We start from the raw sequence: 26215 nt of genomic DNA on the forward strand, positions 1-26215 counted from the left end.
ACTAGTGACTGTCTTTTGCTAGAGGTGAAGTCATCCACTTTTACAGTATGTGACCTGTTGGTAAGCCAGTTGTCTACCCATCTGGTAATGTAGGGGTTAATTACCAATTGGGAGAGTTTCTCTATAATACCCGACTGAGGGATTGTGTCAGATGCCATGGGTAGGTCAAGATAGGCAGCATGCACTGTATTTCCCTCTTCCAGGGCCTTGGTGACTTTCTCAAAGAATTCAACCATGTTTAACAGACAAGATTTAATTTTAACAAATCCAAAATGGGTTGGGTCCAAAGTTTGGAGATTACTTATGTCCTTGTTAATAAGGTCCATAATGTTTCTTTCCATGGCCTTGCAGCTGAGGCTAGTCAAGCTTATGGCCCTATAATTCCCAGGGTTGGTTGATGGTCCTCCTTTGTGCAGAGGGATTACTGTTGCTGTCCTCCATTCTGCCGGAACATAGCCAGTTTGCAGACTGTGGTTAAACAGGGATCTAAGTGGGTCTGCTAGGTCAGGTTTTACGTTGTTTAAAAGGTAACCTGAGATGTTGTCTGGTCCCAATGATGCCATGTTTTTGGCCTTGGAGAGTGCGAAGATGACCTGCTTTCTTGAGATAATAGGCTGAGGAAGGTTGGTACTAGGCTATTGGCCTTAGGGCCTATACAAGCCTAGCCATAACAATTCCCTAGATATTTCTTCCCACAATATTTACTTCTCTGGACCCCTGTCTAGCAGGGCAACTGACATGATCCCTGGGGTGAATTTCCTATCTCCCATCCAGTCATCAAGGCTCCTTTTCAAGAGGACTAAGGAGGCGCTCTGCTTGACATGTATGGGCAGTCTATTCCAGAGTATGGGGAGTCTCTGGGTCAGGAACCTATCCCTCCAGCATGTTTTATTCATTGTGATGACAAGGTTTAGATCCCTGGAGCATGTGGCTCTGAGGGATTGGGATTTCTTTAAGTGGAGCATGTCCAACAGCTCAGGGTTTGACATGGCCTTGTATGTTAAGCAGAGATCACCTCTGAGTAGAAATATGGCACAGAGTATAGCTGGACATATTTTAGACAGTCAGCAAATGGCATCTGCTTTAGATCTGTGATTCTTTTAGTGAGGTATTTCTGTGGCCTTCCCAGCTGTTGCAGATGTCTTGTGAGGTACATACCAAACAGGACATTATACTCTATAATGGGTCTAATGAGGGATGAGTACAGTGGGACAATGACCTCCTTTTTTCTGGATGAAAAGCTCTTAGTGATGAGGTGTGCCTCACAGAAGGATTTCCTGACTGTCGTGGCAATGTGGTTATTGATAATAAGACCACTGTCCACCTGTGTCCCTAAATCTCTCATCACACTTTCGATGTTTAGTATACTGCCACCTATGTGGTAATTCATGGGTACATGTTTTTTTTCCAAAGGGGATAACTATACATTTCTTGGCATTAAGCTTGAGCCCATGGCTCTGGCACCAGGCATCTGTTTCTGTAACGCCCTTCTGTAGAATATCCACTTCATTTGGGGATTCAATAATGGCTCCCAGTTTGCAGTCATCTGCAAACTTTGTTAGCCAGAGTCCCTTAGTGTTGGCCTGTACTTCAGAGAAGTAGATGCCAAAGAAGAGTGGTCCCAGGACTGAACCCTGAGGTACTCCACTTGTCACTTGTCTGGGGCTGGATTTGGAGTCAGCTACTTTTACAGTCTGGGTTCTGTCAGTAAGCCAGTTGGCAACCCATCGAGTGACGTAGGGATTTATGCCCAGCATAGTAAGTTTATCTATGATTCCAGAGTGGGCGATGATGTTGAAGGCCTTGGTGTGGTCCAGATAGGACCATCGTCCACAGCTCTGGAGACTGATTCAAAGAAGTCAGTCAGATTCAGGAGACAAGATCGGCCCTTCACAAATCCAAACTGAGTGGGATCCAATGTTTGAAGGTTGCCAATGTCTTTGTTTATAAGTTCCATGATATTGCATTCCATGCCCTTGCAGATAAGGCAGATTGTCAGACTGATGGGACGGTAGTTCCCAGGATCCAAGGTGGATCCCCTTTTGTGGAGTGGGATAACTGTAGCTGTGCACCACTCAGTGGGCACGAAGCCTGAGGTGAGGCTATGATTAAATATGACACTTAGGTGAGGTGCCAGTTCATTTTGTAGTTCATGTAGTACACAGCCTGGGATGTCATCTGGTCCCATGGATGCTGTATTCTTAGCTTTGGAGAGTGTGGCATCTACCTGTGTGGCCGTGATTACCAGAATTTGGCAATCTTTTGGTATTGAGATGGGCCCTTTAGGGGGTGAGAGGGGGGTAAAGTTGGCACTAAATCTATCTGCCAGGATACTGGCAATATCCTTGGGATCGGTATATTTAATAGCATTCTGTTGTAGCTCAGAGCAGATCTGAGAATTGCCATTTAGATTCTTGACATAACTACAGAACACCTTGTGGTTGTCTTTGGAATCTTTGGCAAATTTATTTTCGTAACTAGCTTTTGAGGATTTTATGAGGGATCTCAGCTTCTTACTGAGGCTGGTGAGGGAGTTTTTTGCAACCTGGGATTTTCCTTTTTTCTGCAACAGTTTTTTCCTTCTGTTGTATAGTTTGTTTATAGCAGGGGATCACCAGATTTGCTTCCTTTTTTTGGAGAAGAGCATCTTGGTTCTATTTGGGATGGCACGATTCATGCATGAGTGGATGTGCTCGTACAGTGCCTTAGTCTAGAATTCTGCAGTTGAACTTTCAGATCCCGTCTGCATGGGTGTCGTGAAGTTTGTCACTTCTGACTTCAGTAGCATGAAGTTGGCTTTGGAGAAGTTTTTTTAAGGAGGTTTCCTTACTGGGGGGATGGGGGTGGGATATGGATGTCAACGGTGATTTGCTTATGGTCAGACCTGACCAGTGAGGAGGTGACCACTGGTGTGGAGCATCTATCTCTCATGTTGGTAATGACCAGGTATAGGATATTGGAGCCCCTGGTGGGACAATGGATTAGTTGATCCAGGATGTTGGAATTTATGAATTCCAAGAACCGTTGGGAAAAGGAGTTGGTACCTGAGTAGTTTTCCCAGTTAATGGCAGGGTAGTTGAAATCACCCAGTATTAGGGTGTTTGGTTGTATATTAATATTTCCAGTATGTTTAGAAAAGTGTAGTGAGAATCTTGGGGCATGGTGGGGGATCTGTAGCAAGCTACAATTTGGATTGCAGTCTTACCTAGTGTTAGTTGCACCTGGAGAATTTCAGATGCATTGTGTTGGGCAACTAGCCTGGAGGTGTGAATATCCTTGGTGAATATGTACACTCCTCTGCCTTTAGGGTTTCAGTCTTGGTTTTGTGGCCGAAAAGTATGGTAAGAGTTGTAGCCTGGTATTGCAGGGGTGCACTCTGGAGCCTTGAACCAAGTCTCAGTTACTGCACAGATATCAATGTTCTCTAGTTTTAGGAGTGCCTCGAGAGAGTGCATTTTGAGGTTTAGACTTCCAGCACTGAGTAGCATTACCTTCAGATTTTGCATGCTTGTATCTGTTATGGTGGTGGTTTTATCCTTTGAACCTTGCCTAAAAAAGGCACTATAGGGGTGGCAAGAGCTTTAGCCAGTAACCTGAATCCCAGGGGTGACAGATGCAGACCATCTCTGGCAAAGCATCGTGGGTTGTCGATCATGTCTTCCCAGGCAGACAGATACTGGATCCCCTTTGAATGACACCAGAAGCTTAGCCAATTGTTGAAGTCAATCATTTTGTCCTTATACTGTGGTATAATTCTGGGCGAAGGCAGGATGCTACTCAGGGCTAGGGTCATACCTGCCTGGGCCACATGATCCAAGAGCTTTTCCATGTCTCTTTTCATGTAGTCCAGGGAGGTATGTCTCAAGTCATTCACTCCAGCATGGACAATGACAGAGTCATATTTTACTTGTTGTGGAGTGACTTGAGTGCATGCGTTATGTGGCGGATCCTGGCAGCCGACAGGCAACTGACTGTAATTTTATCCTAGTTCAGCCTGGTGAGTGGGACATCAGTGTGCCTGACTATAGAGTCACCTATGACTAAAGTGTTGGGTACATTGTCTTGCCTTAGGGGCTGTTGTTGGGTGGCACACTGTTGTTGTGAGCTATGTATCACTTTGGTTGTGACTGGTGTTTGTTTGCGTTTCAGCTTCGGAGGTCCTTGTTGCTTGGGCAGGTTAATGTTAAGGACCTCCGGATATGTGGGTTTAGTGTTGCTATGTGTGGGTGTTGATGGTGTGGGTTTTGAAGGGCTATGAGTTGCTTGAGGTGTAGTGCAGGTGTTAATGTTCTCCTCTTGACTGTCTAGCATGATCTTGGCCGGAGAGAGCTTGCTTCCAGTTTAGCTATGCAAATGCATCTCTCTCAGGTTGCAGTGTTGGGTGGTAGGAGGAGAGGATTGTCTGTATACCTGAGGCAGTTGCCACATTGCCCCAGTATGCCCAGATTCACCAGGTGGACAGGAGAAATCACCAGAAGCTGACCCTTGAACATGCCTGTTTAGGTGCTTTTTTTGTAAAGTTTAAGAGCTGTTTTCCCTTACCTTTGCAAGGTACTTTGCAATTACAGGCTGTTTAGTGCCTACGATTCATTTTTCCTTATTGACAAGGGGAGTTGAGTGCTTGCATCAGTTTCAGGCTTCCTAGTGCTTTCCAGCAGGTTCTAGAGCAAGTGCTAGTCACAAGGGTTCAGATTTTAGTATCACTACTGAGAAACCAGCTAGTTCTAAGGGAAAAATTGAACAGCAGACTTTCTGGCACCTGAAATAGTTTAACTGTAGCCTGTAGCCTCGCAGTGCTGCACGATGCAAAAAATGTGCAAACACACTCATTTTTAAGCCAGAAAGTTGAAAGGGCTAGAAATCAGCCCAAAAAGGCTAATAAAATTACAATTTCAGAGCTGGAAACCACTCCTCTAGCGTTAGATAGGCAGTACAATGCTCACCACTCCCACTGGTAAGCCGTAGGACTTCCCTCTACCACAGCAAGGTCTGGATAGCTCTGAACACAGAAAATAAAATCATGAGACAAGCAAAGCCTGGGATATGGACTGGCTAGGAAAGGAGGGAAACGAGCAAACAAACATTTTTTTTGTTAAAACAGGCTAAACAATGCAATAATACAGTAAATAAACACAGAGAAGGCTAACACACTTGAGTGTGTAGTCTTAAACAGTAAATGCAATTAAAACTCTACAAAATTAGCAATTTAAAACTTTTTAAATGAAGCAAGGCAAGTGCACAACTGAAAAACGATTTAAGATGCAGTAATACAGCAGAGTAAGTAGCTAGTCTACATATACAGAGAAGTCTATATATGCAGAAAAACAGCTAAAACACACAAACAATTCAGATGCAGTGCAACCTACAGCACTTGATTTGTAGCAATATTAAGGCAATTACAGTTATAATAAATGCTGGGCAGCCACGGTGGTGCAATGGTTAGCATTGTTGCCTCACAGCAAAAGGTTCTTCGGTTCGATCCTCGGCTGGGTTGCCTTCTGTGCAGAGTCTGCATGTCCTCCCTGTGGTCGTGTGGGTTTCCTCCGGGTGCTCCAGTTTCCTCACACATCCCAAAGACATGCTGCAGGTGGATTGGACACTCTAAACTGGCCCTAGGTGTGAGTGCGCGTGTGTGTATGCCTTCTGTGGAAGGTTTGGTGCTGGGCTGGCAACTTGATACTGTAAAACTCCACTGCCAATAATGAGCAGACAGGTGATCCGCTGTGGCGACCCCTAACCGGGAAAAGGCGAAAGAAGAAGAAGAAAACAGTTATAATAAATGCTCTAAAATATACTCTATAATTCCAAAATGTTTGAGAAGCACAGTCAGAACACAAGGAGATTCAGGCAATTTTTTTTTTTTTTTGAAAGGGAAAAAGGTGAAGCAGAAGGCCTTCTCAGATGTTCTCTCTGTATTAGGTAGAATGAGCTAATGACACTAGACTGGGAGGAGTGCCCCAGATCAAATTTACAGTAGGGGCAGGCAACTGCAAAGCCACCAAGTATAACAACAAGACACGAACAGGGAGGGTGGGGACCAATACTAAAGCTATTAGCCTACACTCTTATCTTTAGACAGTAAACACTACAGAAAGCCACAAAATGAAAGTTTTTAAACAGATAAAGGAGCAAAGAGACTCTACTGAATGCATTTAACTGCAAACAAATCAGTTACCCATGCAGATTAGTTAATAGCAATAAAATACACTAAAAACTATGCAGCAGGCAATAAAAAGTGCTATATATAAATTGCTAGAAACAATAATCAGTATAAATAATCCAAAAAAAACAGGATATTTATATAGCTCAGATCAGAGTTGTAGTCAACGCCCCTCCTCCACTCTGCTCAGTGTGTATAGACAGAAACCCTCTTAAAGTTAGGGCTTAAATACCAAAAGATACAACCTTAGACAACTTTTTTTTTAAAAAAGCACAAAAGAACCAGTCCCCGCTAGCCAGCAGCCAATTAACACAATGTAGCCAAGGTAAAGAAAGGCTTCTGCTAATTCAAGATGGCCTGTTCATGTGCTTTGAACAATCACTGTAGAAACAAACAGGCCCAGAGCCAGCAAATCTGAACTAGGACAATACTAAAGCTATTAGCCTACACTCTTTAGACAGTAAACACTACGGAAAGCCACAAAATGAAAGTGTTTAAACAGATAAAGGAGCAAAGAGACTCTACAAAATGCTTTTAACTGCAAACAAATCAGTTACCTGTGCAGATTAGTTAATAGCAATAAAATACACTAAAAACTATGCAGCAGGCAATAAAAAGTGCTATATATAAATTGCTAGAAACAATAATCAGTATAAATAATCCAAAAAAACAGGATACTTATATATCTCAGATCAGAGCTGTAGGTGTGGCAGGTATACTTTGAGGGATGACTGGAAGGGACAGGGGGGCATACCTCTTAACCTCCTAGAGCAAAAAATCTGGACAAAGCTGCAAATAATAGGGGGACAAAGGCCCAAAACTAGGGACACTTTTTAAATATTGCTCTTACAGAAAAAGTTGATAGACTAACATGTTTTGCATTAGCATACATTTTCTGAAGGATATGAAGACTGAAACTCGAATGCCTGCCTTTATTTTTTTACTTCAGTCCTCAATGATTTGCCAGAAAATCACGATTTTATGAGAAACAGGACAAAAGTATGAGGCAGAAATCTGGACAGTTGAGAGGTTTGGACATGGGGTGAGGTTTGCTCCAAATCTGTCAGCTAGCAGGTTGGCTATTACATCTGGTTGAGTATGGTTGGTGTTATCCACAATCAGTTTAACGCATAGCTGGGTATTCCCTTTTAAATTTTGGACGTAGTTAAAGAATGCCTTGGGATTATCCTTAGTTAAGGGGGTATTTTTGCTATGTAATTAGCTTTGGAGGACTTGAGCAGATCTCTAATTTGTTGGTTTAAGCTAACAAATGTTTTCATGATATTGTTAATGAGAACACATTCTTTTAAAATAAAGAAATGCTGACTTTTTGAATTACATATTTTTTCAGAGCATTACCATTTCGGTACAAAGAAATTTTTGTAAAACCGAGTTCAGAGTGCAGTGTTTATCAACGGCAAACTGGCTGTGAGGAAAAACTTTATTAATTGGATGTCGGCGTAAATCTTTTAAGCATTGGGGAGGTGCATGTTGATGTAAAATCCATTGTTTCATTAACTTTTATGTAAATTATGATGATACTGCCTCTGATTTTTGAGAATTAGTCTCTTATTTTTACTTTGGGGATGGGGTGGTCATCCGACAAAGGAACCAAATTTGTAAGCAGAACTATTTACCCAGGTACGTTTTTCGCTTAAAGTTGAGTATAGTAGACGGTATTCTAAGTCTCTAACCCTTTAGTTTCACCATATTGTTTGCAATATCCTAGTATAAACCGGTAGCAGATGCTAACATTGTGTATAGTTATAAACTGCACCGATTTTAGTTTTGGCAGAAATTTCTGAGAAAAGGATCATAAAAGCGAGACCATATTTATACGTCTCAAATGTCCCTGATTTTGACTCAAATCTTAGCTCTGCTTCTCTTAATCCCTCCTAAAGTATTGGAGAAAAGGTTGTAACTTTAACTTAATAAATAACGACTATTAGCGTTATATACTTATTTTACTTCCGAAAATGTATATTAATATTCTCTTATTTTGCCAATGACTCAAGTTAATAGTACTAATATTTTAAAAGGATACATGATTAAGGGCAATAAGCGAGACATGTCTGTCTTTTTTAATTTCTCTAAGTCTATTAATCTAATACCATGCCGGGAATATACCCCATTCGTAAAACAAAGTTCACGAAATTAGTATATCTTTATAAAGGAAAACCAGCAGCATTAATCTGGTCATGTGTAATTAAACTATGTATAACGTTGATCAGTACAACGACCTGTCATATGCGACTATGTCATTTCTGGTTTGAGTGTTTTGCTGTTAACAGTAAAATCTTCTTTGTTGGTTTATACATGCGTTTACTAACACACGACGTGTGGCTATACGCAACGAGATTTCTAACAGATGTCCCTTAATCACAGAAAAAGAATGGGTTAGTTTACATAGTGATAACCAAATACTTGCTTGTTCAAATATATAATACCCTATGAACTATTCTACGACCGTAACCCTGTTATTTCTTTTGTACGGTTTTACCCACGAGGACAGAGGTGGTGCTGGCAGTTATGTTATCCAATCATCGAGGAAAGACAGAGAATACGTTTGTGTCTAGTTTACCCAATAGAAAATGAGAGTGAAGGGTACGGACATAATTTCTAGCCATTCAGGGAGAAGAGTTGATGACTTTAGCCGGGTTACAATGGCAGCTCCCTTCAAATGTTAGCAAAGCTGTCAAGACTCATGCTTATAAAACTCAGATACCTCTTTGGACTATAGCTTGAGCGACGTCTTTTTCGTGACAGCTGTCCCCAGGCCAGTAGCCAAGATGGGACAAGTCCATGCCCGGGTAAGTTGTCTTGTTGTTGTTGATGTCTTTCTTCCACTGATCTGGTACATATTTGGTGACCTTAGTTGAGCTGTGCCAGGCCTGGGTATGGAGAGGGTATACAAATGAAACTGGCGTGTAGTCGAATAGGACAGGTCGTTTTACTGCTCAACGTTATACATTGTTTAATTACACATGACCAGATTAGTGCTGCTGTTTTTCCTTTATAAAGATATCCACGTGTTTTGATTATGTCTCAGAAAGTGCATCACTGTATAAGTTTATATAAGAGCAAGTTCACCCAAGAGTATTAATTGGTGGCAGTGGGCAGCTATGTTTGTAACATACCTCTCAAATAAGGGCAGGATATCTAGTGTCACTATTTATCTTGGAGTTACACTTGATATTTTCTGTCATCTGCACATTTAGAGACACAAATAAGAATGCTTCGTGTTTTGTGCTGGGATCATCATCAACCCCATTTTCTACTTGGGGTTGGGGTGTCGTGTCAGCTGTCTTCATCTTTTTTGATTCAGTGCCGCTCTACTGCCTTCTTCCATGGTCACACTTGATAGTTGCAGATCTTCTTTCATGCAGTCCATACATGTTTTTGCTGTACGCTCTTGATTAATCTTGCCGTCTACCTGTCTCTCCCAAATCATCTTCACTGGATTGTCCTCTGCTTTCCTGCACATGTGCCTGAACCACCATAAACTGTTCTCTGACTTTCTCTGTAATTGGAGCTGTTTTGCTTCAGCACTGATTGTTTCATTTCTTCGTCTGTCCCGCATTGTGCATCCTACCTCCCATCTGAGGCACACTACCTCTCTATCTCCTCTTGCTTCCTCAGCTGTTGTGCCTTCCCTGTCCAGGTTTCTGTACCATACAGTAGCACTGTTCCTATTGCTGTTTTGTGCAACTTAATTTTCAGTTTTTTTGGTATTCTTCTGTCATATGCTATTCCTGATACTCTTGTGTCAGTTGGGTGTAGCTCCTCTGAGTCTATCTTTGACTTCCTCATTCAGACATCCTTTCTGTACCACCACCTCTTCCAGATACTTGAATCTGTTAACCTCTTCCACGATTTTTCCTTCCTGTCTCCATTTTCACTTTCTTCTGATTTTCCATTAGTGATGACATGACAACTGTTTTGTCTGTACTTTGTTTTCTTCCACGAGCCTTTAGTTGTTCATTCCATTTCCCTGTCATTTGCTGAAGTTCTTGTTTAGAGTCTACTTGCAGTGTCACATTATCTGCATACAGCAGCTTTGTTAATCTGTCCACTCTGGCCTGTTTGCTAATGTAGTCCATCACCTGTATGAATAGCATTGGGCTCAGAGTTGAGCCTTGATGTTTAACCACTTCTCTGTGAATCTGAACACTGTTCATTCTTGTGTGATAGAATTATTGAAGGCTATGAACAATGGCTGAAACAGTGTTTCAGGGACTTGCCCACCTTGTCATAGGTTTTTTTTCCACGTCTAGGAATGCCTATTTGATCTCTTTCCTCATCTCTAACTTTTTTCTTCTATATGTCTCACTGAAGACATTGGATCAGTTGTGCTGCATCCTGGTCTGAATCTGAACTGCTCATCTCCCATTTTGCTTTCTACTACTCTTCATATTTGTTTTAGTCACCCTCTCCAGTACTTTATCCTGTGTGACAGGAGTGTGTTACTTGTATCAAATTACACCAATATACTCTTGCACACACAAGAGTGGCCAACATGCAACTCTGGTAGACTTTGTACTAAGGCAGGGGCACTGGGGTATGGTCTGACATTGTAAAGTCATCCCATAGTATTAACCACTGATAGTCACAATCAGCTGCAAGCAATGGTCAAAGAAAACTCTAAGGTCAGCAGAGACCTTGGTTGAAGACCTGGAAGCCGGCTGGAAAGAAAGTATAGGAGTTCAATGAAATTCTCTGGTCTCTAGCACCTCAGGAAGAGAAAATAGGTGGAGTTGAAGAAGAATGGTAGTTTCTCAAAACAGCATATGTGGGGGCTACAGAACAGATATGTGGCAGAGCCAGGTGTTGAAATAAGTTACATAAAAAATGCTGGTAGTGAAATGCAGGAGTCCAGGGAGTTATTAAAAGAAAGGAGTGTAATAAAAGTGGGAGATAAAAAGAGAGATCAGCTTAAGAAGAAATATTGGTTGGCTAACAAGCAGGCTAAGAGATCAGTCATAATAACGAAGAACAAAGCAACAGAGGCACTCTGTGAGCTTCTGGAAAGTAGCTTCACACGTGGAATAAGGAAACTCCATCAGGTTGCAAAGCAAAGACAGAAAGATAAAGAAGATAGTCATCAGACACTTCATAAGAGATGCTAGCAAAACCTGCTCACTTCCCAGAGGACATCAAAATCAGATGGAAGGACTAATTTTAGCAGCTTCTGAATAAAGAAAAACCCACAGAAGCTGTACTGCCTCAGAGACACCCTACACTGAAAGAGGAAGGAGAGCCCACCTTAGAGGAAGTAAGAACTGCACTAAGGAAAATTAAGTCAGGGAAATCAGCAGGCTCAGATGAGGTCATGGTAAATATGATCAGTGTGTTGGGTAAGTTATGAGAGAAGTGTCTCTAGAGGGTACTTCTAGCTGTATAAGGAGAAAGGTGTATCCCAGACGACTGGATAATGAGCATTCTAGTGCCACTGTACAAGAGCAAAGGGGACTTCGCAATTTTGGATAGTGTAGAGGATGTTTTGAGCCGGCATGCTTTTCATTAATATACTAGTCTTTTAAGATCATATTTTGTACAATTTAGTGTTCCTGCTTCTGTCTGCAGTCTTGGCAAAGTAAATAACTGTTTAAATAAAATAAAGGTATGCTAGATGAATAAAAAGTTCAGGGTTATACTTTATTTTGCATCCATCAAGTCTCCTCTTAGCGGCTGGAAGTTCAAGACAAGAACAAATGGCTTGAATTTTTAGATGACATTCTACTGTGATCTCCACTGCATTGTGATCCTGTTCACTGATTTCCCAGCTGTGTACTTTATTGCTGTAATGCTCAGTGTTTTGTCTCCCTCTGCAGTAATCTTTGGGCTGTGGAGCCCCTCTGTTATGATCTTCTGAGTTGTGCGTTTGTTGTCATTCCTTCCCATTCATGGATATCCAGTCACTGGAACATTAGGTTTTTCAATGCAGTGGGTCCATCAGATGCCTCCATAAATTTTTACACCAACACTTTGTCCTGTAATTGTTGACTTTCTCTCCTTTATGAGTAAATAGTGGATGCTGTATGCTCTTTGGTCAGAAGTGCCACTTGAATACTAGATTTTTTTTTTTGTGAATTTGGCTGTGGCATTTCATCTTCTTTGAAAGTTCAGGATGTAATGGCCCATCATTTATGGAATAAACTGCAATGTGGTCTTTCCTTAGTGTTTTATTTAGCTTAGATTAAAGTTTTATTAAATAGCAGCAATAAAATCTTTAGGGATCTGGATTCAGAGCTTAAGTCTTTGCTGAAGGAACACTTTATCTTCCAGCTGTGTAGCTGGAAAGATTTATAATGGGGAGAACTGGAGTCCCATCCACAAAATAGTGTCTGAAGAAACAGAGAAACCTCTCATTTAAACAGCTGGCTGCAGGACATAGAAATTTAAACAGTAATAATTCAATCACAATAATTTGTTCCAAGGTGGTTTTTATTTTTGTTGATCTTTCAAACTCCCACTTGCATTTCTTACCCTGGGGGTTGTCAGCGTTTATATACCAGAGAAGTTTGCTTACTTCCATATGTCTATTTTCTGTGTCTCAGATAAGAAGAGTATTGAAGACTCGTGCTTTTTTTTTTGCTTGTTTTTGTAGTTTTATTTTACATTATAAGCATTTGACTTGTTTACATCTAAAGGGCCTTTTTAGGGATGTGAAGCATCTTATCATCCCAAAAGATGTTTTACATTCCACTAAGAAATAATTTCAGTCTTCCTAGCAGTCATTAGCAACATACATGTACACAATGACAAAACTTTATTTCCTAGGTTCTGGCATTTGAAATGTCATGTAACATCATTTTTAGATATTTGAGAGATTTTTCAGAGTTCTTTTACTTCTACAAGTGAAAATGAATAATACTGCATGATAGTCTTTGAAAACAATTGCTAGAGGTAGTAGAGTAGTCTGAAAAAACGTACTTTCTGATTCCATCTGCTAACCTGAAATGATCAATCTTTTAACCGGAAAATCTTTCAAAAAACTCATAGCAGGGATGAATAACCATAGGCACAACTCATAGCCAAATTTTGTTTAGTTAGTATGAATATCACCTTGGGTCTTCCCTTAAAAGAGGTCAGTGGCATAATGGAATTAACATGATCAAAAAAGTGTCAATACATTTAAGGTATGTTAAATGGTAACATTTGGTGCACCAGTGTGGGAAATGTGCTTTCATGTTATACCATGTTGTGTATAGGTGTGCATGGAGTCTGGAAATTTCCCCCATTAAGTAGAAAGGTAGTTGAATGCATTAGCTATTAATGAGAAGTCAGTCACCTGTTTACTGCTTGCATAAAAGGAAGTAGCCTGGAAGGCTGTAATCAGGAAGCAAGTTCCTCAAATGGAGTTTCAGCTTTGGGTAAAGCAGGGTCTTTACTGAAAGATCTAGACTTTGGGAGTTAAAGCCTTTTCAGGGTTTCTTTAAGTACTGAGATTAAACTTGAGTGAAGATTTATTTTGCTGTTGCTAAAGCTGAGGTGAAGACCTTGCAGGGCTTTCAGCAGTGACTTGTTTAAGTGGCCTGTTTTTTTGAAAGTCTGTAAGAAACTGAACACATATGGTGGAGTTAACCTCAAGGTATTCCTTCTATCTATAGAGAAGCCAAGTGGGCTGCAGTTTTTGTTTTCCCATTTGGATTTGTCAAATAACTTGTTTTTATTTAAAATCTGCCTTGTGTGTCTTTCAGACTTAGACTGGTAGAGAAGGTGAGCAGTTTGACCAGAGACTTGACCAAATACACACTGTCCTTCTGGCACCAAACATATGGATCATTTGAGCCATACTATTTCTGTGCTATTTTCCTGGAGGTTGTAAATCTGAGATGTCTTGCTGCTTTTAGTTTGTGTGTGTGTGTGCTTACTGATGAGCATTTTTGGTTTTGAGGATATAAAGTCTTGTTTAAGTCGAAGGTGAAAACTAAAAGCTGAAAACAGTTACAGCAGTAACTAGTTGGACTTGACAGTGTGATCACTACTCCCAGAACTATACTAGCTATTCAAAAGCTTAGTAAAGCAGACCTTATCAAGTCATACTTGGTAGCTTTTCCACATTAGAGCAAGGCAGATGGGAATTTGCTAAACATCTGCCTCCCATGCTGACTGGCATTAAAACTTGCATGGCAATGGAGGGGGGCTTATTGCACAAACTATTAGAAGTTTAAACAGGAGCCCTTGGCTAGGGCTGGAATAACTTCTGAAGTACAGTAGAGAGTCAATTATCCAAACGTAGATTTATCTGAAATGTCAGTTATCCAAATGCAGCCTTCCAAGGTTTTTAGGTAGGAAAAATCAGAAAGTCTGAATATGTAAATGTTATTCATATTTGCTTGTTTTTTGAGCTTGTAGCCTGCTGGTGTGTGAAAACTATTCTTTATTGTCCACTTTAATCTCTGAATGGTTGAAAAGTGTATTCCCTCTGTGCAAAAAAAAAAAAAAAACAAGATTTTAGAAGTTTTTTATCTGGTTCACATATATATTTGATTATCTGAACAGTTTGATTATCCGAACTACCCTAGGTCCCAATTACTGAACAGAAAGCTCGTGTGGAACAACGTGTAGCAAAACTCCAAAAGTAATCCTCACGAAAATGATCATCCAAATGTAAAACAGCAAAATAAATCCACCGGAGGTATAAAAACCAAGTACTGTTTATTATACAAAAGTTGTTGAGCGCTTTCACTAGGCTATGCTAGCTTCATCAGAACAGTTAAAAAAATGAAGAATCTCCATTTTAAATTAAAATTGGCGCCAAAAACTTGGCTGTACTTAAAGTGATAGAGTATAAAAAACTTTTTACAAATACATAGTGTGTGTATGTGTCAATAATACATTCATAACAATCCTAGACATATTTATACAAAAAATTGTCATATAATATTGGCTAATGTTGTTATTGACTGATGTCTATTGTTAGTTATTTAACAATAACAAAGGTTTAATAGTAAAATAATCATTAATACCTGGTGTACTTGTGGCATCAGTCAAAACTTGCCAATATAACTCCCTATAGGCTAGGTAATTTTTTATATTACCTCCTCTAGGGTCACTTTTTATGACCTCTACAATAACAAATTTGAATTGATGATCACTACCATTTTGTACTACATGTCTGGCTAATGCATTTTTCATGTCTTTCTTTTTAATGCAATAAAGATGAGAATATACTCTTTGTCTTAATAATCTCTCGGTCTTCCCTATATAAAAAGAGGGACAGACCGTACATTGAGCGACATATACTAACATATTAGACTTGCAGTAAATCAAAGACTTTCCCTATAGGAGTGGTGATTGACACTATACTAAAACCTCTATATGAAGAAGTCAAGCATTTAGTTAAAGATTCCTGGGAATTTTTAAAAAATTATCCTGTTAACAAATATCACAATGGCATTCTTTTTAGCACCATAGATGTCATTGACTTGTTTAGTTGTATACCCACAGAGGCAGGCATAGCTGCCGTTACTAACAGTATGAGAAAACATACTAAAATGACATGGAACAAAATTTCACTCATATCAGATTTAATGAGCATTGTGCTTGATAACAACTACATTTTCCATGAAGGAGAAATTTTCAAGCAAACCAGGGGTGTTGCAATGGGAGCAGCTTGTGCTCCCATTTATGCAAACCTGGTTATGCTTGATTGGGAAGAACATCATATTTTTGACAATATTCACATGAATTCCATCATTTATTATTCAAGATACCTTGACGATATCTACATTTTATGGAATGGTGAATATAACTCCTATTTGGAATTTATTACCTACATTAATTCCAGTAGTGATTATTTGAAATTCAATTTTGTAGTACATGAAAGAGGTGTTCCATACTTAGATACATTGGTATCGGTTGAAGATGGAAGTTTAAAGTCCACTGTATACAGGAAGGACACTTTCACCAACTCTTACGTTGACTTCAATAGTTTCCATCCTAGAAAAGTAAAAACTAATATTTACAAAGGCCAGTGTGTTAGAGCTATTAGAATGTGCTCTAAGTATGTAGATATGGTCAAAGAAATCAAATATATCACATCTTTATTTTTGGATAGGGGAGATGACATAGAATTAATGAAAGAAGTTTCTAACTATGTTATTAGCCAATGGGGAATAAAATATTTACCATTATTAGGTACTAATACCATCTTGAATGACTCAGAAAATATTAGAAATATAACACCCATTATTGGCGACAACAAAACAATTTCCAGAAACTTTAATAGAGCATGCGTAATTGAATTTGGTCCATTTAGTTATATTATTAAAGACATCATTATTAAAAATTGGCGTTTTTTAATTAATGATAGGGATATAGCGGATACACTAGGTACTGCACCGAGGTTTGTACACAAAATGGGTAGGAACATCAAGAAATACCTTGAACAAGGAAATAACAGGAAATATGTAACTAATGCCCACACATATAAATGTGGGACTTGTAATCAGTGTTCAAATATAAATGAAAATAGTCCAATAATATTAGGAAATAAGAATAAAACTAAAATTTATCCACCTCGGGGCAGCTGCAAGTCTAATATGTTAGTATATGTCGCTCAATGTACGGTCTGTCCCTCTTTTTATATAGGGAAGACCGAGAGATTATTAAGACAAAGAGTATATTCTCATCTTTATTGCATTAAAAAGAAAGACATGAAAAATGCATTAGCCAGACATGTAGTACAAAATGGTAGTGATCATCAATTCAAATTTGCTATTGTAGAGGTCATAAAAAGTGACCCTAGAGGAGGTAATATAAAAAATTACCTAGACTATGGGGAGTTATATTGGCAAGTTTTGACTGATGCCACAAGTACACCAGGTATTAATGATTATTTGCTAGGTCCCAATTAGTTAGGATAATCGACCCTCTACTCTACAAGCTGTAGGATTCCATAGTTGGGCAGGTAATACTGATTAAACCCGTAAAAGCTCAGCTGCATTACATGAAACATATTTAAAGTTGTGATTAGAATGTAATTCTAACATTAAAATGAAAATATTGGAAATTCTAGCAAAACACCAGTTTAAAAGAGCATTGTCGGGGATTCCAAAATGGTGGACAGCCTGTAAGCACACTTGACAGTGCAGCTCCTGCATTCCTATACTATAATCTAACTTCAAACCAGCGCATCACTTAGGAAAAGTATATCAAACATCAATGGATTAAAGCAGAAATACGAGTACTTACTTGTTTCATCTTTATTTTTCAAAGATTCTCTCATTCTGAAGGAAAAATAATTACTTGTTGGAAACAGAGCCCTGAACTGCATAGTGTGGATTCTTCAAGACTAACAGGCCTAATAAGAGGAAAGTAACAAGAAAAACAACTTTCATAATAAGAATTATCATTTAAAATTCTGCACTACTACTAGCAATCTAACTATACAAGATTAATGGAGAGTCAGCCAGATCAGATGGAAACTGTAATCACAAAAAACAAACTGTCTGCGATTACTACTCCTGAGAAAGAAACTAATTCTGAAAGGCAAAAAATTAACAAGCAACAAGAAGAAGCTGATAAAATGTCTCAAAGATTAAAACAGGAACAACCTGTAACACTGGAAAATCTGAAAACTGCTTTACAACCTTTACAAACAGAAGTGCAAGGTTTCTGTCATAAGCTAACTACATTTGGCTCTACTCTGGACCAAATTGTGCTTAGGCTTGAACAAAATGAAGCTAAAGTTATGGACAATGAGCTAAAAATAAATGAACTGCAACAAAAAGCACAAACCAATGACACCATAATTAAAGAATTACAGCAAAAAAATGTTAGACTTGGAAGCTAGAAGCTGGAGAAATAATTTTATCATAAGAGGTATTCCAGAGAGCTTTGATAATCCACAACTTATTCCAATAATAAAAGAAATACTAAGCTCTCTTCTGGCTAATAAAAATCTCCTGGATGAGATAGTGATCGAAAGAGCTCACAGAGCTATAAAGCATACACAAACAAGTGATCTTTCTAGACAAATCTATATCAGACTGCTTAATTCAACACATGTTCAACAGATATTGTCAGTTTATAAGATTAAAAAGAATGTTACATGGAGAGCACATAAAATTATGATTACTCAAGATCTTCCTTTACAAATTAAACAAAATCGACAGAAACTCAGCAAATACTGCAATTACCTCATTGAAAATAAGATTTGTTTCCAAATGAGATATCCTGCAACTATAACATTTTATTACAAAGAAGAAAAAATATCCTTGGAAACACCTGACCAGGCAAAATCCACCTTTCTGCGTCTCTTCAAAGTAAATCCTGCCTGAGACAACTCTTTTCATATCTTTTGATCCAAAAACAACATTTGGAAGGCTAAACAAGTGCTACAGCTCCAAAGAACTACAGGACAGAAGAATATACCACTCTTATGGGAAATTTTAAACAAATGGATGTGGAATGTGTTCTAAATAACTCTGCTTACTCGCCTGTAAAGAAAACTTCTTTGCTACACTGTAATACTTAAGGTACTGTCTTTTAGTAACTCCCTTTACATTTAAACGTTACAAAGCTACCTAACACTGTCTGCATAGAGAAATAACTTTAAAGTGCATTTACAGCTTACAAAAAAGAAGTGTTAAATTACATTTAAAAATGGGATATAACCTTTGATATAATAGTTTAAGTAGTGTAAATATTGGGCATAAGTAGCTTCAGTTAAAATGTATACTCATTATTCTACTGGCATAATAATTGAGTTGCTTTTAAGTATGTCTATCAGCAAGGTACAAAAACATTTCTCCTTTTTTTTTTTCTTCCTCTCTGTTTGTTCAGTTGATGACACTGGTTAATTATTAATATATGAGTTGACAGTGATGTGTTTATATGGCTTTTGACAGTGCAGTGTTAAATGAAGATTCCAAAACATTTTAAAGAACCACAGTTAGTTGCTGTTAGCAAGAATAAGGCAAATGTTGAATTTTAAAGTGCTGCCTTATTTACATGTTTAAATGTATAATCATTATTCTGCTGCCATAACCATTGAGTTACCTTTAAAGGTGTCTATGAGCAAGGTACATTTTTCTTTTTTTTTCCCACTGTTTGTCCAGTATATGGCACTGGTTAATTAATAATATAAGTTCACAATGATTGCTTGTATGGTTTCCAGTACATTTTAAAGAACCACAGTTAGTTGCTGTTAGCAAGAATAATGCAGATGTTGTTGAATTTTTAAAATTATGCCTTCTTTAAAATATACATATATTGTACGGTTTTTGAAAATATTGTTTTGTTAACTCTAACAACTCTTGAAATGTTAAGAATTATAATATGTTGCTGTTACTACAATTTTTTTTATAAAAGCTACTTTTCCTTTTCTCTCTCTATAATATCTAAGGGTACAATTAATGTAATATTTTAAGAAGTCTGAAAATGAAAATGCAGTATATAAATAATAAAAGGAGTGGGATGGGCACAGTCTGTTAGCTGATGACTGTTCACATTTGGAACAGTATGGGTATTATTGACATCCCTCTGATATATATCTACTCCTTGTTGTTAAAAATAATAGTTTCTTTTAGTTTCTTAACTCGTGCACATTTACAAATACAGAGGGATGGGTGGTTAGGCACCTATTTAGAGTTTAGGAATATAGAAGTCACAACATTTAAGATAAATACACTAACAGAAAAAGTTTATAACTGTATTTTTGTGCATCAACTAATGAGAAACTTCAACAATATTAATAAAAATGATAACCATAGACTCTTGGAATGTTAAAGGGATGGTAGATAAAAAGAAAAGAAATTTAATCATGTACCTCACATACCAATAAGGCTGATATAACTTTATTGCAAGAAACTCACCTAGATGACCAACTTTGGGTTAGGGAAAGGAAAAGAAAATGGATTAAAACAATAGTTGCTGCAAATTATAGTTCTTTGTCCAGGGGAGTGGCCATTATAGTAAATAAATCCTTCCAAGGTGAGATTACTTCCTATGAAGCTGACTCTAAGGGAAGATTGGTATTATTTGCTACTGAATATCATACTTTAAACAAACCATTACTCTTTCTTAATATATATAGCCCCTGCTCAAATCAACAGCTCTTCATTTATGAAATCTTTAATATATTAGCCAAATACCCAAATCATCTGTTTATTGTAGGTGGAGACTGGAATGCTTTACTAAATCTAGATAAGGATAGATCACATAATAAAAACAGACAGTCACAATTTACCACTACAGCACTGGAAGAATTACAAAATACATTTGAACTTGTTTGACCCTTATGTTAAATTTCAATATGATAAAACAATATCAAGATTCACTTTCTTTTCAGCCACTCATAAAACTTGGTCCAGGATAGATGCTTTTCTAATTTCCCTTGCTTTCCTTTCTAACAAAATAAATTATGCTGTATCACCTAGAACTCTTTCAGATCATTCCAAAATTAGACTTTTAGTAAACTTTCAAGCTCATAAACAAAATATCTCCTATTTCAATACCTGGACGTTAAATCCTAAAATTATACAAAACCAAGAAACTACACAAGAAATTCAGAATGTGCTAGCCCAACTTCAAAATGATTTTATATCTGATCAAATTCCATATGACATACAATGGGCGGCTACCAAGGTGGTCATCAGGGGTATTATTATTCAAAAATCTGCATGTCTCAAAAAAAAAGCATAACAATCTTAAGAATGAACTAGAGTGTCAAATAAATAAACACTGCTGAACTAGAACTTCAGGAAAAATATTCTAAAGAAATTGAGGAAAAAATAATTGATTGGCAAAAACAATTACACAAACACTATTTAGAAAATATCTCCATCTTAGAATTAAGGTCAGTATATCAATATTCAGAATGGGCTCAAACACCATCAAAATTCCTAGCTAGGCTAACATAAAAGTGGACCTCCTAGGATCAAAGAAATAAAATATGAAGGACAGGTGAAATATAAAGATCAAGATATAGTGGACGCTTTTGAAGATAAGAAATTATACAATATACCCTTACCATCATGTACAGACCGATTTGAGTTTTTTATACATAATATAAACTTTCCACAAATTACAGAAGATCAAAGGAAACATTTAAAATCACTGTTACAATTAAAAGAGAGAAAAGCTGCAATAAACAAACTAAAATTAGGTAAATCCCCTGGGCCTGATATCTCCAAAGTGTTATTAAAAGTTTTCAGCTGTATAATGCAATATGGTATAAAAGACAAATACTTAAATAACTCCAAGACAGTGTTGATTCCTAAATTGCATTCTGACCCAATAGATCCAGCAAATTATAGACAAATAGCCCTCATAAACACTGATCTTAAGATATTAGCCCATGTTATAACAAATAGACTTAAGAATATACTCCCCTCTATTATTTCCCAACAACAAATGGGCTTTATGACAAACAGGCAAACAAGTGACAACACCCTCCTTTTAGATACCATTGTAAGACTGCTTAATAGGGATAAATGTCCCAGATATGCCCTTACAGTAGATGCAACTAAAGCTTTTGATAGAGTAAACTTACACTTTCTCTTTAATATACTGCCTTTATATGGTTTTCCTCAAGAATTCATTAACATGATCCAGGTTATGTATCGGAAAGCTTCTACCACTTTGTGTCTTTCGGCTTTTCCCGGTTAGGGGTCGCCACAGCGGAACTCCGGTCCGCTAATGATTGGTAGTTTATTTTTACGTGCCAAGTTACCAGCCCTGACGCACAACCTTCAACGAAGGTACGCCCATTCACGCATGTCTCCACGCAGAAGACGCTGTAGCTGAGAATCCAGGTAAATAAACTTATAACTAACCCTATACTGTTATCAAGTGGTACAAGACAAGAATGTTCTCTTTCGCCATACCTATTTAATCTTTATCTAGAACCCCTCCTTCTGTTTATTTCACAAAAAAACTTTCATCATATTCCCAGAATCCACAATACAAATCCTATATACTCGGCCTTTGCTGATGACTTAAATGTATACTTCCAACTCCCCACTACTGACCTCCCAAAAATACTTAAAGTTATTGATGAGTTCTTGGTAGTTTCAAATAATTTAAATTTAAATAAGTCACACACATATTTCCCCTCAATCCTATAGGGCATAAAGAATTGTACTTTCCTGTGAGTGAGATCAAAATAAACTACCAGATAAAATATCTAGGAATAATATTTACTTCAGACTTCAAAGATATTATAAACAATAACCTACTAACTACATGGACTTGTATTCAAAATTATATGGATAGATGGAAGAACGTTAATATGTCTCTACTGCCAAAAGCTAGTGTTGTCAAGATGAATTTTCTACTTAGAATACTCTTTCAATTAAATGCTACCTTTTCAAATATTCCCCAAAACTTCTTCCTTGCCATGGAAAAAGCTATATCAAGATTCTTATGGTATTCCAAATCTACCAGAATTAAATATGCAAAACTTGTACTCGCCAAAGATAAGGGGGGATTGGGGTTATCTGATTTTAAGCTTTATTATAGTATAATTACTGTATACAGACTAATACAAATAATAAACTGTGACTCGTATATAAATACTTGGACATCCCAGTGGACCAAAATCTGGTATGAACAGTTGAAATCCCTTGGCTGTAATATCAGATCCTTACCATTCTTGAATTTAAACCAGGCTAGCATATACACGAAGAATTTACACCCACTAATTAAAAACATGATTCTTACAACACAGAAACTGTTTAAATCCTTGCAATTAGCTGACACTTTTCTTTTGCCCTTATACAACCGTTACACCTAAATCCTAATTTACTAGTAAATAATAAACCAGTAAATCTAACAAACTACCCCCTGATAAAAGACAACACAATATGGGATATATACCAATGGAAAGACTCTAACACGGGGCAGATGAGACTTGAACTCAAACTTCCTATGAAATATAGTACTATCCTTAACCAACTTCATCATCTTATAAATGCTAAATTCTCACAAATACACACACTGACTTACAGAACATAGATTGGGTTAAATTAATACTTGAAAATCTTGCGATTAAAGGGAAAACAATTTCTAGGACTTATAAAATTGGAATGAGTGCAAAACATCAGAATTCTTTATTATTTTCAAACTATTGGCAAACGTATTTCCAAACTACAAAACATCAGAATTCTTTATTATTTTCAAACTATTGGCAAACGTATTTCCAAACTATTGACAAACGAAAAATCAATCACTGACTGAAAAAAATAAGAAACTAGCCATTGAAAATGCAATCAAATTCATTCCTTTCAATAAGCTGTTATATACACAAATTATGGTAAATAACGATCTATATTCTACCTTATCTAAATTAAATAAATTCAATCCTAACTTTTCACCTATATGTCCCCATTGTCCGGATCAAACAGCTGATATTTTACATGTCATGTGGAACTGTACTAAGATACACAACTTATGGTGTTCCTTGAGAGTAAGATTAGAGAAGATGGGATATGAAAAATCAACCCTTACTTGGGAGTTAGCTATATTGTACATTAATATCAATCAACTCCCAAAAATATGTCTCATCTCACAAATTAATTTATTCGAAAACAAAAAACAAACGCTATTACCAAAAATATTGGGGTTACTTGCTGATATAATTCTTGACAAATAAAATTTGCCTACAAATTGTCATGAAAAGCTAACCTTTAAATAAGAAGTGAATGTTGTATAACCAGTCTTTCTTGCATCTTCTCCCTTCTCTTAGTATATGTGTAACTAGATATTTTTCCTAAACATGCAAATAAATGATTAAATTTCTATTTTTACTTTATATATAGACTATCCCCATTTTAACTATCCCTTATGAGACCAAATGAACATAAGAATTCTCATACTTTACTTGACGATGTAGTGACTTCTTGTGTATATATTGTGTGTGTGAATATATATATATATATATATATATATATATATATTCGCGGAACGAGATTGTTGTCTGTTTTCTTTAGATATGTATTTGTATTGTTTGTTTGTGTTTTTGAGTTACCATGTTGTTGTTGTTTGAAAAACGAAAATTGAAATAGAGATTTTGGAAAAAAAAAAAGCATTGTCAAATACAGAGAGGAAGTGAGTGTTGCAAAGTGATCCCAAGATCTCTTGACATATGCTTATAGTCAATGGCACATAGGTTCATACTAGGCTATCTGCCCTAGGGCACTTATAAGCCTAGCCAGAGTGTGTTTGGCTTTCATCACCCATTTAAATGAATTTTACTATGCCCTTTTATGAGGTTAGTATACTGTGCCTCTGTCTAACAGTGACACAGAAGTGATACCTGGGGTAAACCTACGATCTCCCATCCACTCATCAAGATTTCTCTTGAAGAGAGTCAGAGGGACTCTGCCTAACCTGGACTGGGATTTTATTCCAGAGTGAAGGGAGCCTCTGGGTTATGAATCTGTCCCTCCAGCATTTATTTCAGTGCTGAGGTTCAAATCTCTCACGCGTGTAGCTCGATGGGATTTGGATTTTTTAAGGTGCAGCATGTCCATTAATTCCGGGTTGGACACAGCTTTATAAGTCGGGCACAGATCGCCTCTGAGCAGGCGGTATGCCACTGAATAGAGTTGGAGTTTCTTTAACCGGGCAGCATATGGCATCTGTTAGAGCCCTTTGATCCTCTTGGTGAGGTATTTTTGGGGTCTTTCTAGTTGCTGCAGGTGTCTGGTAAGGTACATCCCAAAAGAGGCATTGTACTCAATAATGGGCCTGATGAGGGATGAGTATAGAGGCACAATGACCTCTCTTGATCTAGATGTGAATCCCTTCATGATTAGGTGGGCTATATAAAATGTTTTTCTAACCACTTTGGCCACGTGGTTGTCAAATGAGAGATTGCTATCTACTTGGGTCCCCAGGTCCCTAATTACTTCTTCCGTACTTAATGGATTACCACCTATGTGGTAATTTGTGGGCACTTTGTTTTTGCCAAAGGGGATGACTATACATTTTTTGGCGTTAAGTTTGAGGCCATGGGTCTGGCACCAGTTGTCAGTTTCTATGAGGCCCTTTTGGAGGATGCTTGTATCGGCTGGAGAGTCGATTATGGCGCCCAGTTTGCAGTCATCTGCGAACTTGGTCAGCCACAGTCCTTCCGTGTTAGCCTGTACCTCCGAGAAATATATACCAAACAAGAGGGGTCCCAGGACTGAGCCTTGCGGGATGCCACTTGTAACTGGTTTGGAGTCTGACATGGCTCTAGCAATTCTAGCCATGTGGGTTCTGTCCTTGAGCCAGTTTGCAACCCATCTGGTGACCTAGGGGTTTATATTTAAGCTGGTGAGCTTATCTATGATGCCCGAGTGGGGTATTGTATCGAAGGCTTTTGCGAGGTCCAGGTAGGCTGTGTGGACCACTTTCCCCTCGTCAATGGCCTTGGTAACTATTTCAAAGAAATTGACCAGGTTCAGTAGGCAGGATCTGCCCTTAACAAAGCCAAACTGGGTAGGATCCAGTGTCTGTAGGTCCCCAATATCTTTATTTATGAGGTCCAAGATGATCCTTTCCATAGCTTTGCAGACCAAGCTAGTCAGGCTTATGGGGCGGTAGTTTCCAAGTTCTGTTAAGGCACCACCTTTGTGGAGGGGGACCACTGTTGCTGTACGCCACTCTTTGGGTACATACCCTGTAGTAAGGCTGAGATTGAACAATAGCTTTATGTTTGGATTTAGCTTTTCTTGGAGTTCATGTAGGACGCAGCCCGGGACACCGTCAGGTCCCATAGATGCTGTGTTTTTTGCTTTGGAGAGGGCGGCTCTTACCTGAGCATCTGAGATGTCAGGGGGGCAGCATTCTGTTGGGATAGATATTTGCTCTTTTGGTGGGGGGGGGGGGAGAAGTTTGCGCTGAACCTGTTAGCTAAGATGTTGGCGATGTCTGTGGGTTCGGAATATTTTTTTGTTTTGTCATTTTGCACTAATTCTGAGCATATCTGGGAATTCCCACCCAGGTTTCTAACATAACTAAAGAAAGCCTTGTGATTATCCTTAGTGTTCTGTGCAATTTTTCTCTCAACTGGCCTTAGATGATTTTATGAGTGCTCGTAGTTTTTTGCTAATACTAATC

General features: G+C 38.0%; 1 protein-coding gene across 1 annotated transcript in view; it reads left to right on the top strand.

Moving 5' to 3' along the window:
* Positions 1-8786: 8786 nt before the first annotated feature.
* The window catches only part of SAMM50 (SAMM50 sorting and assembly machinery component), a 1314985-nt gene continuing 1297556 nt past the window's right edge, over positions 8787-26215 (top strand). The window contains exon 1 of the mRNA XM_044088615.1: positions 8787-8970. Within this exon, the coding sequence (XP_043944550.1) occupies positions 8950-8970 (21 nt within the window). The 5' untranslated portion in view covers positions 8787-8949. The remainder of the gene's footprint in view (positions 8971-26215) is intronic.

This window comes from Protopterus annectens, chromosome 11.part0 (assembly GCF_019279795.1).
Source record: "Protopterus annectens isolate FY-2018-M chromosome 11.part0, PAN1.0, whole genome shotgun sequence".
NCBI classification, from domain to species: domain Eukaryota; kingdom Metazoa; phylum Chordata; order Ceratodontiformes; family Protopteridae; genus Protopterus; species Protopterus annectens.